Source organism: Poecilia mexicana, unplaced genomic scaffold, assembly GCF_051168715.1.
Source record: "Poecilia mexicana isolate PSO_F unplaced genomic scaffold, ASM5116871v1 scaffold_17, whole genome shotgun sequence".
NCBI classification, from domain to species: domain Eukaryota; kingdom Metazoa; phylum Chordata; class Actinopteri; order Cyprinodontiformes; family Poeciliidae; genus Poecilia; species Poecilia mexicana.
Window position 1 is genome coordinate 26,010,347 of NW_028263386.1, and position 17,487 is coordinate 26,027,833.

At 41.3% G+C, this 17,487-nt stretch overlaps 2 protein-coding genes and 1 long non-coding RNA gene across 4 annotated transcripts in view; all 3 read left to right on the top strand.

Annotated features, from left to right (window-relative positions):
- The window catches only part of LOC106918809 (complement factor H-related protein 5-like), a 37,282-nt gene that overhangs the window by 17,959 nt on the left and 1,836 nt on the right, over positions 1-17,487 (top strand). The window lies entirely within an intron of this gene.
- On the top strand, positions 1,385-6,092 carry LOC148154830 (uncharacterized). 2 transcript variants are annotated; one of them, XR_015765810.1, is made up of 3 exons: positions 1,385-4,349; positions 4,927-5,082; positions 5,872-6,092. It is a non-coding gene; the product is annotated as an uncharacterized LOC148154830 (long non-coding RNA). The 2 variants fall into 2 exon arrangements; XR_015765811.1 differs by having other exon boundaries at positions 4,943-5,082.
- Positions 9,772-13,007, top strand: LOC106918807 (microfibril-associated glycoprotein 4-like). The gene is made up of 6 exons (XM_014988825.2): positions 9,772-9,877; positions 10,070-10,213; positions 10,403-10,441; positions 11,750-11,846; positions 12,136-12,303; positions 12,686-13,007. Exons 1-6 carry the CDS (start codon positions 9,872-9,874, stop codon positions 12,940-12,942), a joined length of 711 nt encoding a protein of 236 aa, XP_014844311.2. The 5' UTR covers positions 9,772-9,871; the 3' UTR covers positions 12,943-13,007.

A 17,487-nucleotide genomic window follows, 5' to 3' on the forward strand; every position in this document is an offset into this window, starting at 1 on the left:
TGGGCTAACTGGGGATGGGGCAGAAGTGGGCAACACTATGTGGGGCCCATGTAGTTTCAGTATCATGGGCCCAACATGGGAAGCCCATGTGGGCTGACCACACTGAACCCACATGAGATAAGTATGGGCTGACCGTACATGGGTTGGACCTGGGCATGCGTATGTAGGCCCCATTCCTTTTTTATGTGGGCTAACTGGGGATGGGGCAGAAGTGGGCAACACTATGTGGGGCCCATGTAGTTTCAGTAGCACGGGCCCAACATGGGAAGCCCATGTGGGCTGACCACACTGAACCCACATGAGATAAGTATGGGCTGACCGTACATGGGTTGGACCTGGGCATGCGTATGTAGGCCCCATTCCTTTTTTATGTGGGCTAACTGGGGATGGGGCAGAAGTGGGCAACACTATGTGGGGCCCATGTAGTTTCGGTATCACGGGCCCAACATGGGAAGCCCATTTGGGCTGACCACACTGAACCCACATGAGATAAGTATGGGCTGACCGTACATGGGTTGGACCTGGGCATGCCTATGTAGGCCCCATTCCTTTTTTATGTGGGCTAACTGGGGATGGGGCAGAAGTGGGCAACACTATGTGGGGCCCATGTAGTTTCAGTATCACGGGCCCAACATGGGAAGCCCATGTGGGCTGACCACACTGAACCCACATGAGATAAGTATGGGCTGACCGTACATGGGTTGGACCTGGGCATGCCTATGTAGGCCCCATTCCTTTTTTATGTGGGCTAACTGGGGATGGGGCAGAAGTGGGCAACACTATGTGGGGCCCATGTAGTTTCGGTATCACGGGCCCAACATGGGAAGCCCATTTGGGCTGACCACACTGAACCCACATGAGATAAGTATGGGCTGACCGTACATGGGTTGGACCTGGGCATGCCTATGTAGGCCCCATTCCTTTTTTATGTGGGCTAACTGGGGATGGGGCAGAAGTGGGCAACACTATGTGGGGCCCATGTAGTTTCGGTATCACGGGCCCAACATGGGAAGCCCATGTGGGCTGACCACACTGAACCCACATGAGATAAGTATGGGCTGACCGTACATGGGTTGGACCTGGGCATGCCTATGTAGGCCCCATTCCATTTTTACGTGGGCTAACTGGGGATGGGGCAGAAGTGGGCAACACTATGTGGGGCCCATGTAGTTTCGGTATCACGGGCCCAACATGGGAAGCCCATGTGGGCTGACCACACTGAACCCACATGAGATAAGTATGGGCTGACCGTACATGGGTTGGACCTGGGCATGCGTATGTAGGCCCCATTCCATTTTTATGTGGGCTAACTGGGGATGGGGCAGAAGTGGGCAACACTATGTGGGGCCCATGTAGTTTCAGTATCATGGGCCCAACATGGGAAGCCCATGTTGGTTGACTGCATAGAAACCAGATAAGTATGGGCTGACCGTACATGGGTTGGACCTGGGCAGGAAAATGTAGACCCTAATCCTATTTTATGTGGGCTAACTGGGGATTGGGCAGAAATGGGCAACACTATGTGGGACCCATATGGGCTGACTGCATTGAACCCACATGACATAAGCACGGGCTGACTGTACATGGGTTGGGCCTGGGCATACATATGTAGGCCCCATTCCATTTTTATGTGGGCTAACTGGGGATGGGGCAAAAATGGGCAACACTATGTGGGGCCCATGTAGTTTCAGTATCATGGGCCCAACATGGGAAGCCCATGTGGGCTGACCACACTGAACCCACATGAGATAAGTATGGGCTGACCGTACATGGGTTGGACCTGGGCATGCGTATGTAGGCCCCATTCCTTTTTTATGTGGGCTAACTGGGGATGGGGCAAAAATGGGCAACACTATGTGGGGCCCATGTAGTTTCAGTATCATGGGCCCAACATGGGAAGCCCATGTGGGCTGACCACACTGAACCCACATGACATAAGCATGGGCTGACCATACATGGGTTAGACCTGGGCAGGAAAATGTAGACCTAAATCCTTTTTCATGTGGGGTAATGGGAAAATTTTTTTTAAATCTGATTAGACAATGTGGTTACCCTGTCACTTTTAAACTTTTTACTATATGTCAAAAGCAAAAGCTGCAAGAGCAAGATTATAAAAACTTTGAAAAAAATTATGAGATGTCAGATTGATGGCCTTTAGCTAAGGAAATTGTTACTCAGTTGGCCTGTATTGGAGCTGATAAAAGGTAAATTGTTGAAGCAATTGTATAAGCTTTCTACAAAATGAAAAGCTCTCCTTGGATGGTTACCTCGTCTTGGAGGTCATAAAGAGTTATTGTATTTGAACCATGCTCACTACATGATTTCTGTGTCTGGCTCATTTACTAAAACCGACATTACACTAGGGTTCCAGAAGACCAAAATATGCTTCAATGCTTTATTTTTTAAACCAGTTCAGTATTGTTCAAGCTACACTTTGAAGTCCTAGCATTTTACTTTTTATTATTTTACACTAGAACAGTCCAGATGTCCTAACATTTTTGTGACATTATCTGTTAAATATGCATAATCTTCTGCTGCTCACTCAAAATAGGTAATGGTTCAGAGTGGACTTTTGTCCTTGCTTCTTTTTTTAAATGTAATTTAATTTTATTTTATTATCAATAGGATGTTCAGACATCCAAAGTGTTCATTGCAGCTTTTTCACAGAAGGACTTAATTCTTATTTGGAGAAATAGTTCAGATCAGATCATCGTGAAAAATATTACAAAATGTTTAGAAAATGAATTCAAACAAAACTCAAGTGAGAAAGACAAGAGTAAAATTTTTAGCATCTGTTTTTTCATCTGTAAACATTTTCCAAGTTGTCAGCATAAATAAAATAAAAAAACTAAACATTTCTATTAATGATTATTTTTTATATCTTTTAATCTTTTTTCAATAATCTTTTTAACCTTTTTGTTCATTTTTTCTCTGGCACCGTTGCCAATAAAGGTTGGTGAATTGAAGTAGATACTTTACACATCCACTAAAGAAAGTAGTTCCAAAACACATTTGAATAAGGACGACTATATTTATTTATTTTTATTGAGAAAATTTGTGAGTGCTACATCGGTTTTACATTTGTTAAACCGATGTATTACTCTCAAAATTAATCTCGTGTTTCTTGGAGAACGTACAATTGTTAACTGCGGATGGATATGCGGTTTCAAAATCAAACGTAGTCCCATCAGTCCGTTGGCGCGGAGTCTGCAGGTTCGCTGGCCTTCTACTAAAGAATCTGTAAGTACACTTCTGTCTGTTTTGTCTGTATTGTATCAAATTTTAGGGAGAGATTTTAAATCGCTAGTTAAAACATTTGTTGCTCGTAATGGTTCGGATGACCGGAGTACCCCGAAAGACCTAATTAGTTGTTTCTTCTTTTTTTTGGCTTTTTTTTTTGTTTTTCTTTTAGGTGATTTTTTTTATATTGTTAAAACACACACAATAAGTCATTTGCCATTATTGAGGTAAGAATATTTGGATGCAGAGCGATTTCAAACTGTTCTGGGCCAGATCATTTTCAAATACGCTGCGGCGCCATTCACCGGTAAATTTGAGCGCCAACGCGGCAGAATAAAATCGGTTCACTAATGAATCTACGTTGCTAGCGGAGGTTGCTTTTAAAGTACCTTGACACGATAAAACCACTTACATTATTTATAAAGAGTAACTACTTCGCTTTCATTCTGTGTACATGGGTTTTTAACAATCTTTCTCGCAGCCAATTAAGCCAGCATGCATAGCTGGGATCCATTAATTGTGCATTTTTAATTATTATTATATTTTTTTCTTCATGAAACTGCATTGAATCGTGTCGTTATGGGCTAGATAGGTAATGATGAATGGGCATGGGTTTTGTCTGGGCTAACTACAGGAGGCCCATATGTTTAACCTAAAATGGGACCCATATCGTCAGCCCATTTGGGCTAAATGTAGACTGTATTCAGCATTATTGTGGGCTAACTGAGAATGGGACAGAAATGGGCAACACGAAATGGGGCCCATGTGGTTTCAGTATATTTGGCATAAAAGCTTTTTTGTAAATAGAATGAAGGCATAGTAGTAAATATTTTAAAATCATGTTTGTTTTATTGTGTAAGTGACATTTTAAAGCGTTTTATTCTGTCATCGTTTGACTGCAAAAAACATGACAAGTGGGTGTTTAGGTCTCAACTAGCCATTTGTTTGGTCAATGCAAATGGGAGCTTTAGATTTACCAATGTTTTAATACTTTTTAAAAAATTATTTTCTACAGACTACTATGGAGAAGCGTGAAGAAGGCTTGCAAGGGCAGAAGTGACATCAGATCTTCAAAGAGATAATGATATTCCAGAAAAGCGACGTAGAAGGTAACGTGGAACAGGGACTTCTGTAACACACAACTCTAGATCAGTGGTTCTTAACCTGGGTTCGATTGAACCCCAGGGGTTCGGCGGAGCCTCTGCCGCGGAGGGAAAAAAAACTTGTGTAAAGTCGTGATGCGCCGCTTTGCCATCATTTGCTGCGGAGGATCACGTTACATTGCTTAGCCAATCAGTGCTGCGGAGGAGCGCAGGGATGGGGCAAGGAGGGGGGGGGGGGGTTCGGTGAATGCGCATATGAAACTGGGGGGTTCGGTACCTCAAAAAAGGCTAAGAACCACTGCTCTAGATCTTCTGTCTCCCTGGTTGTCGTTTGAGCTGCTCTCAGTTCTTTTACCCATTTGGTTCTCCTTGCTTTACTTTTTCCTTCTAATCCTTCAAAATTTATTGACTTAAATTGATACAGACATTAACAATTGGCATTTTGTTCATGTATAAAAAGTAAGCTTATAAACTATATATGTGTGAAACAATATATAGCTTATAACAAATCAATTAATAAAAACTAAATGTATCATGTGTCCTGATTTTAAAATGTTGTCTTGTAATTGTCATTATACTTAAGGTTGTCATGGTTGCAGAAATTGGAGGAGGGTCCTTAGATGATGCAGTACAACAAGCTGTGTGATTCCTCATGTCCCCTGAATTGGCCCTCCAGTTCAACCTGTTTGGCCGACATAGGAAACAAGTTCCGGGACCTGCGTCTCTGATGTTTTGTATGGTAAAGATCAGTTTTTATATTCACGTTTTTTCTTGAACATTTGTTAATTTTGGTTGTCTTATGCCTTTTGTTCATTTTTAGTAATCTTTTTTTTTTTTTTTTCTTAAGATTAAAAACTGAGACTTCAATTTTTGGTTTAATTCACATAGTATTCTTTCACTGTGCTCTCAAGAACTTAAAGATTTGATTGCTGACAAAATTTGAAGGTAATATTGTTTGCATTTCAAACAGTATTAACAAAATATACAAGACCATGATAGAACCTTTATGTCAGTAGTTGATTTATATACATTAATATATTTTAAATTTACAATAAGAATATAGTGTGTGTACTAGGGATGCTCCGATCAGGTTTTTTGCTTCCAATTCTGATACCGATCACCCATGGGGCTCATCTCTGCCGATCATCTGGATTGGCTGTTATTTTTTCACTTTAGGTATAAATGATAACATGTTATCTGGCAAAATTAAAAAGTCTGCGCAGTGTGACGGAAAGAGTAGATCAGCTGCACACACAGGCTGCGAATGAGATACAGGTGATCTGCAACAAGAGGCCGTGATCAGCGATCACCAATCAAACACATTTTCACGGAAATTAACCGATTATGATTGCTGATCGATCTGCACACCTCTATGTACATAATAATAATGACTCCAGAGTGCTTTGATTTTGGCAGATCCCTGCAAGCATTTCTGCCCCTTGAAGGGGAAGAGATGCACATTTCATTAATGTTACATTGTACTAAAAGTAAAACACTAATGCAATTTCTACCTTTGCTTGTTTTTTAGGGGCACTTAAAAGAAATGGATCCATCCACGGAATCACACAAAGATACGGAAAAGGCACTCGAAGTGGGTTACTGGAGCCCCGGACAGAGGTGGAAATAGAAAAGTTAGAGCGACTAGAGCCAGCTCAGACTCAGGTGGGCAGGTTCCAAGATGGACAGTTACAATGATGTATGAGAGCTTTCAAGTGTGGCATATAGGTTATTAAAAATATTTGACAAAAATGTAGTGTGAAAGAGCTATGTAGGTGTGTGTGTGTGTGTGTTGATATATATTTATATGTATTTATATATAGATGTACAGATCTATCTATATAGTTGCATATCTAGATATAGATCTATATACATTTATGTATCTATACATATTTACATAACTAGATGCATAGTTATCTAGATAACAAGATATAGTTATTTAGAAATATAACTAGATATATAGATCTATATATATAGAGATAAATATATATTTACATAGCTAGAAATCTAGTTATATAGATAATTATATATCTACATATAGATCTATGTTTATACATTTGTTATATTAAACTAGTTTCTGTTATTTTCAAATCTGCCATATGAATAATTTTGTAGATTTCTTTTGCCAGTGCATTTCTTGTGGCATCATTTGCTCTGTGTCAATAAAGCTCTTATAATTGACGAGTTAAAAAAACTGAATATTTTAAATTACCAAATAAAAACCTTGACCAAAAGACATTTTTCATCTCTTTTTCTTTAATGCAGGTTTTGTGCTAAAGCATTTTAATACTTTGGTTTGTTGATTAAGATTGTATATCTATTAATGTAATTCACTTTCAGGTTAGGTGAGAAAGACCCCATTGTTCCTACTGGAATGAGGCATCTGGGCCCCACTGAAAACCCAGTCAGCACCCATTTAAATCTACCTGGGCAAACCCATGTGGGGCCACCATGGAACCCGTGGACAAACCCACTTGGTACCCATATTCTAGCCCAGTTTAGACCCAGTTGGGGCCCAGGTAAAAATGAAAGCTCCCAAGTGGGGCCAAGATGGGCCTCATGTAAGTTACCCATCTGGGCCCCACTGAAAACCCAGTCAGCACCCATTTAAATCTACCTGGGCAAACCCATGTGGGGCCACCATGGAACCCGTGGACAAACCCACTTGGTGCCCATATTCTAGCCCAGTTTAGACCCAGTTGGGGCCCAGGTAAAAATGAAAGCTCCCAAGTGGGGCCAAGATGGGCCTCATGTAAGTTACCCATCTGGGCCCCACTGAAAACCCAGTCAGCACCCATTTAAATCTACCTGGGCAAACCCATGTGGGGCCACCATGGAACCCGTGGACAAACCCACTTGGTGCCCATATTCTAGCCCAGTTTAGACCCAGTTGGGGCCCAGGTAAAAATGAAAGCTCCCAAGTGGGGCCAAGATGGGCCTCATGTAAGTTACCCATCTGGGCCCCACTGAAAACCCAGTCAGCACCCATTTAAATCTACCTGGGCAAATCCATATGGGGCCACCATGGAACCCGTGGACAAACCCACTTGGTACCCATATTCTAGCCCAGTTTAGACCCAGTTGGGGCCCAGGTAAAAATTAATGAAAGCTCCCAAGTGGGGCCCAGATGGGCCTCATGTAAGTTACCCATCTGGGCCCCACTCAAAACCCAGTCAGCACCCATTTAAATTACCTGGGCAAACCCATGTGGGGCCACCATGGAACCCGTGGACAAACCCACTTGGTACCCATATTCTAGCCCAGTTTAGACCCAGTTGGGGCCCAGGTAAAAATTAATGAAAGCTCCCAAGTGGGGCCCAGATGGGCCTCATGTAAGTTACCCATCTGGGCCCCACTCAAAACCCAGTCAGCACCCATTTAAATCTACCTGGGCAAACCCATATGGGGCCACCATGGAACCCGTGGACAAACCCACTTGGTACCCATATTCTAGCCCAGTTTAGACCCAGTTGGGGCCCAGGTAAAAATTAATGAAAGCTCCCAAGTGGGGCCCAGATGGGCCTCATGTAAGTTACCCATCTGGGCCCCACTCAAAACCCAGTCAGCACCCATTTAAATTACCTGGGCAAACCCATGTGGGGCCACCATGGAACCCGTGGACAAACCCACTTGGTACCCATATTCTAGCCCAGTTTAGACCCAGTTGGGGCCCAGGTAAAAATTAATGAAAGCTCCCAAGTGGGGCCCAGATGGGCCTCATGTAAGTTACCCATCTGGGCCCCACTCAAAACCCAGTCAGCACCCATTTAAATTACCTGGGCAAACCCATGTGGGGCCACCATGGAACCCGCGGACAAACCCACTTGGTACCCATATTCTAGCCCAGTTTAGACCCAGTTGGGGCCCAGGTAAAAATTAATGAAAGCTCCCAAGTGGGGCCCAGATGGGCCTCATGTAAGTTACCCATCTGGGCCCCACTCAAAACCCAGTCAGCACCCATTTAAATCTAACTGGGCAAACCCATGTGGGGCCACCATGGAACCCGCGGACAAACCCACTTGGTACCCATATTCTAGCCCAGTTTAGACCCAGTTGGGGCCCAGGTAAAAATTAATGAAAGCTCCCAAGTGGGGCCCAGATGGGCCTCATGTAAGTTACCCATCTGGGCCCCACTCAAAACCCAGTCAGCACCCATTTAAATTACCTGGGCAAACCCATGTGGGGCCACCATGGAACCCGTGGACAAACCCACTTGGTACCCATATTCTAGCCCAGTTTAGACCCAGTTGGGGCCCAGGTAAAAATTAATGAAAGCTCCCAAGTGGGGCCCAGATGGGCCTCATGTAAGTTACCCATCTGGGCCCCACTCAAAACCCAGTCAGCACCCATTTAAATCTAACTGGGCAAACCCATGTGGGGCCACCATGGAACCCGCGGACAAACCCATTTGGGGCCCATATTGGCAGCCCACTTTTATCCCATATGGGGCCCACATGGGTATGCTGGCTGGGCTTATGCCTTGGGCCTGACACCCTGCAGAGAAGCAGACATTTCTGAATCTGTACCTGCACCTGTTTTTCATGACACAAATGGATAATGATGGGAGAATCAGCCAATGAGGATGGAGTAAACGTCCCACCCCTTAAGGTATGGGATATGGGACAGATGTTGAACCAAGCTGCTGAGCTACAAATATCCCAAAAACATATTTAGTAAGTCGATAACCCTCCCACGGTCTTAGCTGTCACTCAGGAGGAGCGTGGCAAAAGTCACGGTCACACATTGGGGAAGCGGCGGGGTTGTACCGTCAGAGAGTCAATTCCCATAACCACTCGCACAAAAAAAATACATTGTAAAAACAAAAAACACACAATGCAACCCTGCCAGATTGTCCACAGAATGAAAAACTTGTGGAGTCCAAATGACCCCATATTTTAACACTGTTAAAGAAATTAATAATTGTTAATTATTGTTATAATTGTAATCTGAGGAGGTTTAATCTCAATGCATGGTTGACTGCAGCTGCAGGGTACCTGCAAGAGACTTAAAAAGCAAAAAATAAAAATACAAAAACTCAAGGATACAGGGCTCAGTAAAAGAAAGATTACAGTCATGAAACTTATGAACATTATAACAAAAAACACAGAAATATGTGGCATGGAATGATTTTTTTGTGTGCTGGCAGCTCACATGTGCACACAGGAAGCAGACAATGAGGGGAAGTGCCAACCTTCAGTGTAAACCATCAAGAAATGACTCAGAATGAACTCAGTTATCTGACTTTTTAAACGGTTTTAATCCGTCCATCAGGTGGTGTTTTTTGTTTTCAGATCTCAGTCATCATTCACCATCAGCCTCAAGTCCACAGCTGTGAAGGACTCATGTTTCCACCTGTCCAGTCTGAAGTGTTATCGGTGACCAGCAGCAGCTGCTCGGTCATTTATTAATCTGTTGGTGATAAAAGCAGGTGAGAACCCTCAGACTGTCGTCAGATTCCTGCGGCAGAACTCAGAAAAACTCCAGCTAACATACATCACAGTTCACATCCCAGCAGCAGCTCAACTCTGGCTATGAAGGTGAGCTCAGCACGGTCAACTCTGAATGTCCCTTGGTAGTGACGGGTCATGAAGCTGAAACATTCTCTGGAGACACGAGGTTCTCCCAGGAAATGTTCTCTGCTTTACTTTGGAGCTTCATGATACGAACTTCAGGAAGAAATATTCGGTAAACGTTGTGAAACGGAGACGTAACGTGTTCCTCTGCTGCAGCTGCTGTCAGCTCTTCTCCTCCTGCTGGTTCCTCTGTTGGCCAGCAGTCAGTTTTTGGACTGCAACGACATTTATCTTCAGAATCCCAGCAGTCCCAGTGGAGTTTACACCATCTATCCCATCGGATCCACATCTGGTGTCCAGGTACATTCACACCTGTTGGAATTACAGACTCATTCTTGTCTAATGAGAAAACTGGGAAAATATTTCACAATATTCCCAGAAACCTGTTCATGTTGATCAGTTTACCATTAATCAAACAGTCCAAACTACATTCAGACACCAGACCAGTATCAACCAGTCAGGCTGAGATTTCAGTTTGTGTGTCTGCAGGTTTACTGTGACATGGACTCACATGGAGGAAAATGGACCGTGAGTATCTGAACTCAGATCATACTCTGGTTTATCTGTCATAGAAAAACACTTCATGCTTTTACATGGCAGATAAACTTTTTTGAGCTTTTATTTTTATTAATAATGAGACTGAATTTGGTCCATAAGATTCATGTTATGCAGCACAGATTTAAAAGTTTTATCAGGATTTTTTTGGTGCTATTTTGAAAACAAAAGTAACGATGTGAACTATGTATCACTTTTTTTAGATAACTATTGCTGTGACTTCATGACGCAGCAATAACAGCCCCACAAATACAGATACTCTCAAAAATATTTCTGTTAGGACATTAGTCACATAAAGAAGATTTATATCACTAAAATCCACACAATAACTGTATTTAATCATATTTTCAAATGTCTTGATATGAAGTTATACGCCTTTATTGAACCAACAATGAAGAAAAATGGTAAAAAATAACAATCCCACAAACAAGGGCAGTTTTGGGGCATTTTAAACATCATAATTGGATCTGATTCTGACAACGATAAATCAAAAGCTTGTCATGATAAGAAATTTATCACAATAAATGATAAGCGATGCAATAATTGCCCACCCCTACTTTTAACACAGCTCAGAGAAAACCAAACGAGAACGCACCATGTAAGTTATTAATTTAGAATATATTTATTCTAGTCTTAATAGAGAAGTATATAGTTTACAATCTAAACTTGAGTTCATTGCGTAATCAATGTTAGGCTGCCTGGACGTTGTCACCCCATCTGCTTTATTCTCTAACCTCATGTTATTTATTTTTTTATTTTAATTTTTGCCTCATTTGGGTTTAGTCTGCACCGCCGTGGCAGACCGTTTTAACATAGAAATTGTTTCATCTGACTGTAATTGCATTCCAGATATATAAGAATAAAGTTTGACTAGACTTGACTACATTTGAATCCTTAATGTAATCCACTAATTTCAGATTTCTGCATTTACATTCTGACTAGCAAGAAAAATGATTCAAGACATCTTCAGTTACATTGTGACGGTTCAAAATTCTTTTCAAGATTTCTCAGTTGGTGTTACTGGATTCCAAATTAACACATCTCAAACATTAATATGACCGGTCAAAACTACATTTTTAGATATATGAATTAACATATCCTCTTGAGCTGCCGCTGAAGCAATCGCCTGCATCATTTTGGGGATCCTGCACAAATTGTCAGACAATGTCACGTGGCAGAAAGAGCTCAGCAGGCGAAGCATGACATGTGGTGAATGCAAACTCCTTGAACTGGAAGACTGCTTCAGAAGTTTAATGGTTAATCACATTTTCTTCCCACCAGGTGTTCCAGAGGAGGATGGACGGCTCAGTTAGCTTCTACAGGAAATGGAATGACTACAAGATGGGCTTTGGGAATCCCGCTGGAGAGTACTGGCTTGGTGAGAACCAAACTGGAAACACTGACCGTAGTCGCTAACTGGGTTCAAGTCCCGGCCTGATGGCTTTAGTTGCATGTCTGCCCCAGCTCTCATTTCTCATTTTCCTGTCAATTCACTGCCAAATAAAGGCCACTTGAGTCAATAAACCTAAAAAAAAAGAATTAATTATATTTTAAATGAAAATACAATGTGAGACATCCTGTTCTCACCTGAAGAGCAGCTCATAAACAGCAACAACGCTGAAATGTGTTAAAAAGAGAAAAACAGAACTTTGTAACTCTTCTTTCAGGACTGGAAAAACTCCACAACTTAATCCGTCAGAAATCGTATGAGCTGGTAGTGGACATGGAGGACTTTGAAGGAAACAAGGCGTATGCTCATTACACCTCGTTCAGTGTGGGTCCTGAGTGGGAAGGATATCCTCTGTACGTGGCCGGTTTCATCGATGGAGGAGCAGGTGGGTTTCAGAATAAGCTGAGTCAGGAAGTCATAAACATGTAACAGTGAGGAGAAGAAACTACAGAGAGAGCTCAGGAAAACCTAAATGACTGGGTCCAAACTTCATATGTAGGCCATGTGAAGCCTTGAGGTTTATAGTTGGTGATGTCTTCACACTATGTGCCTCAGCATGTTATCTATTATCCTGTTAGATTTTATGTTTTTATGCAATGATGATATGGATTGGATTCTGCTAATAAAGCTTGACTGATTTGTTGTTGCTTTCTTGTCTTGGTGTTCCAGGTAAGCAGTTACCGTTTTAGTATATTCAGACAGATGAAGGTTATGAAACCCCCTTGATAAACAATGTATTTGTCTTTAACTTCCATATTTTCCTGCAGGAGACACCCTGACATATCTCCATTTTCATAAATTTGCTACTTTTGACTATTATCAACACATTGGGTCGGAAAACTGTCCAAAACATTTTCTGGGAGCTTTCTGGTTCGGCCCAGCATGCCAGTATGGAAACCCAAACGGAGTCTACACCTGGGGCAGTGAAGGGACTCGATATGAGGTTGGAGTAATCTGGGACAGCTGGAAGGGCAGTATGTATTCTCTCAAGGCCATCAGCATGAAGATTCGCCCTACTGAGTAAATCAGCAGCTCAAACATCCAGCACTATATCCAACATGAATGTTTGGCAATAAAGTCTAAACAGATCGTCTCTTGTGTGTTCTCTTCTAATTTAAAAACTCTAGTGGAGAAAACACAACACAAAAACCTCAGTGGGTATATAATGTGTACTTATGATAGGCACTGTAAGTTGTTAACTCTGGTTTCTAGTACAACTCATTTTTGTGTCCATCATGAAAAACTGTCAGATCGTGTTTTAGTTTACGTGACCAAACTCTCTAAGTTTTAAAGGGATCCATGATTAGTTGCAACAATTCACTTTACTTGAGAATATTTATTTTAGATGTAAAAACAATATACTAATAATACTGTAGACTGTTTAGTTTTTATAGAATGTAAAAAAATATATTGTCACACGAATGTCGCCTTGTTGTTCACGCTGCAATGCATTCTGGGTAAATGACATCTATTGGTCAAACTGCGCTAGCTCCATCCGGCCAAAACAGCAATGAGCAACATCATTAAGCCTTTTCAAATTGAACCGGAGCGGACTGAAACCAATCAGAATGTAGAAAACACAAGAGGTGATGAAGGTGAGGAGGACCAAACAGAGGAAGAGGAGAGAATTGGCCGTAGGAGCTGCTGGTGTTTTGCTGCTGCTGCTGCTACACTTACTTTTGGTCAGACTGTGTGATCCAGTCTGTGTCCAGTTCGGTAATAGTTATTTATGGTCCAGTCTTGGTCCAGTAGGGTGAGTGGTTTCATATTCAGTACCGGAGAAAGTATAACTCGGTTAGCTTCCAGCTCCACCTGTCTCAGCATGGCATTTAGTTTTTTGCTCGTTGAAGCAACGATCACCTGTTAGAGCCTTTGTCAATTTTGCTCGTACAAATGACTTGTGGAGAGAAATGTTGAGGGCACAAGTGTAGGTCCTTCAGAAATTGTTTGGCTCTTGCTCTCTCCCACTGCGCTCTTCTTTTTTTATGTGGCAAATTATCCAGATTCACCTCTCTGGTTGTTTGTTTGTTTGTTTGTTTGTTTGTTTGTTTGCATTACAGCCAACAGTGACACCGTGTGGCATTATCTAAAATTACTCCAGTCAAACGCTATATGATAAACAACTACTCAGGTAAAGTTAACCTTCCTCTGGAGAATCCAGTACAGAACGGACCTAATAACGTCATCGACCAATCGGTGAAAGAATCGCGACCTCCATCTATAACAAAAGATGTACATTTTTGAAGTAATTATGAGTTTTGGCGCATCACAAACAACAATTTTTTAGTTAATAGGAAAATTACGACATATTTAGGCCAACATGGTCAACTAATCCTGGATCACTTTGAAAGTAACATTCAGTCAGACATATAAAAACAATTTCAGTTATTAGTTTATTGTAATTTAGGATGTTTGACCTTCTACAGCAAAAACTCACAATCCAGCAGCAAGCAGCTGCTTGGAGTCACACTATCATAATTAATTCTACTGGAAGTGAACCTTCTGATGAAAATTCTGTTTAATGACTCTTCATGTATATTACACTGTTAATTCTGAACAAAGTGACAAGAAGTAAAAAAAACACTGAAGTTAAAAATCCAGAGAGCAATAGGTTTTATAATTTGTGATTAATTTTATTCTACTCATCTTCTGTTTATCACTACACACTATGATCACATCACATACACACTGTGGGTATAAATTGCTCTAGAATTTGAGGATTTTCATTGGAAACCGTTTTATTTTTATTTATTTATTTTTGCTTTGTTAGTTGTTTTTTTATTTTTGTTTGTTTGTTTGTTTGTTTTTTGCACTACAAATCACCAAAGGTTTTGTGGAGATTTCTAAAAGGCCAGACAGCTTAATGTTCAACCTGTTGGCGCCCCCAAGTGGTCAGAAAATTTTTAGTTTAATTAATCTGCTCTTGTTACAATAAAGCCGAGACAGGAAATATCTGAAAACTATAAAACTGTCAATTTCATGTGAAGTGGCTGTGAATAAAATAATCGGTGAAAACAGCCGTTTGACGTTTTAAAGTGTTTTTTTATACATAAACTTTTTTTTTCTGCCTCCCCACCCCCCCTTAAGTTAAAACAATCTCTATTATAGTAAAACACTAACTCCAGCATAATTTTCAACCATAAAATCAACAATGACGGTGCCTTCAAACTGTGACGGGAAAAAAAAAGTTTTATCCATAATTTTATGACGGAATTCTGGCAACCAGGTCTGCTGGTGTTTACATTTTGTTTTGTTTCTTACAGTGTAGCAGATTAATTAATGTAATAATGAGGTCATTACTATGTTATTTAAAAGTAATCTGAGGTCAATTTCCAAATTCTGTAAATGAATGTATTTCACTATGTTCTGACATATGGGGAAAATGTATTGTACTTGATCCAGACAGATCCTTGATGTCTGTCCTTGGATACATTTCCTATCATTTCCTCACTGCCAGCCTGATGAAGAACAAACAACCTGCTGTGCTACACTCAACCTGCAGACGATTAATGAAACTGGTGTGTATGTACAAGTCTTCATTTTTCCCCTCAGACTTATGATGTTCAGTGTGTGGGATCATTCGAACCTCCAGATCTGTCAAACACTCAAAGGACGGGCATGAAGCCTGTAAAATATTGAATGTCAAGAAGAAAATAATTGGAAAAACTTTGTGTTGACTGGGGCAGTATTTGTAAAACGTAGAGAACCACTGGTGTAACCCGTACAAGTTTGATGAGATCATGCAAAGGAGTTAATACTCAAAGATGAATCTCTACTGAACCAGTTTATTGACATTATGCTCTGGTGTTTCGTAAGGCTGGTACTTTATCACACCGTGCTGGGAAATCACTTTCAAACCTGGATAGTAAACAGATTTTTTAGCACATTGTTTTCAAAATTGTACTATTTTATGATTTTTTTTTTATTTTGTCCAACAGACCAGGTAAATAACTAATAATAATAATCATCATCTTTATTGTCATCATAGAAATCATGCAGTGAAATTATTTGTGCGTATGTTCCCTTTCTCTTACTTCATCACCAAAATGTCCCAACTTGCACAATTTGTATTGACAGCCCCGCAGCAGCAGCTCGATGCAATGTTGACTTTTTCCTTCACTTCTTATCTCTCTACGGGAAAAGCCTTAATTATTAACAGGCATCTGATCTGAACAAGGCTCCTAACTCCGCAGTCTAAGGCTGTGATTTGATTCCTGACAACATGTGGCTGACGGGTCTGAGATTTGCTCTCCTGGTTTGGATTCCTGGAGTGCTGCATGGTAAGAGACGTTTCTTTATTAGGGAAGAAGCTGGTGACGTTATCTCTGACAGGTTTCTGTCTGTTTCAGCTGTGAACGAAAAGGAACCGTGCAGCGCTCCCGACCTGAAAAACGGTTATTTTCTCCCGGTGCAAGAGTCTTATCCTCATGGCTCACATGTAACATACAGCTGTGATACGGGATACAAAACCACAGAGGAGGGATGGTGGGTGACCATCGTATGTCAAGATGGCGACTGGTCTGATAAACCGGAGTGTGTTGGTGAGGATTTTTTATTTTTTATTTTTTAATTCATGAATTACTCTTCTGGTCTGATTTAATTATGTAAAAAAAAAAAAAAAAAAAAAAAAGTTTGTATGTTTATATTTTTTTCTGTTCCCCAGTGGAGACAGTCTGCCTTCCTCCGGTTATTCCAAACGGCAAATTCAAGCAAAACCAAAACGGTTCGTTAGAAATAAACTGCAACGCAGGATATTCACTAAACGGCCAGGATAACATCGTGGAGTGCCACAGTGGGACGTGGTCCGCGGTGCCGTTCTGCCAGAGTAAGTCCTGAACCCGTTGGCTAAAAAAAAACAAACAAAAAAAAAACGCCTTTTTCCGTTCCGACTGACTGTCTCAGTTTATCCACAGAACACCCCAAGGCGTGCGACCAGCCACCAGCTGTCCCCAATGCGGTCATTATTCAGACATACCAGGAGGTGTTTGATGCTTATTCCACAGTGACGTATCAGTGCAGAGATGAATTTCTCACACAGGACAGAGAATCCACAACAACTGTCTCTTGTGTGGACGGAAACTGGTTCGGAACTCCACGTTGCAGTAAGTGGTCACTGTGTTGAGACACACTACGTTGCCAAAGGTATTAATTTGTCTGGATTCACACACATGAACTTCAGTGACATCCCGTTTTTCATCAGCTTAAGGTTTAATATGATGTTGGCTAGCCCTCTGTAGAGCTTCATCTCTTGTGGAAAGACTTTTCACAGAGTTTATGAGTGTGATTATTGGAATTTTGGTGTGGGGCTTGCGTTTATGCTGCCCCTCACAATATGCCACCCTGGGCTGTTGCCCATGTCGCCCATATCAATAACCGCCACCGCTTATTGGCTACGTACTTACCAGGCGATTATAATGTCCACAACATATAAACATTGATATTTCAAAATAAAAGCATGCAATGTAAATAAATGTTTTGGTATTTTGACAATTCAGAAAAACAACAAAAACAAAAAACAAAACACAGTAAAGACAGAACAAAGATTTGCATGTTGAGAAAAACATCTGTG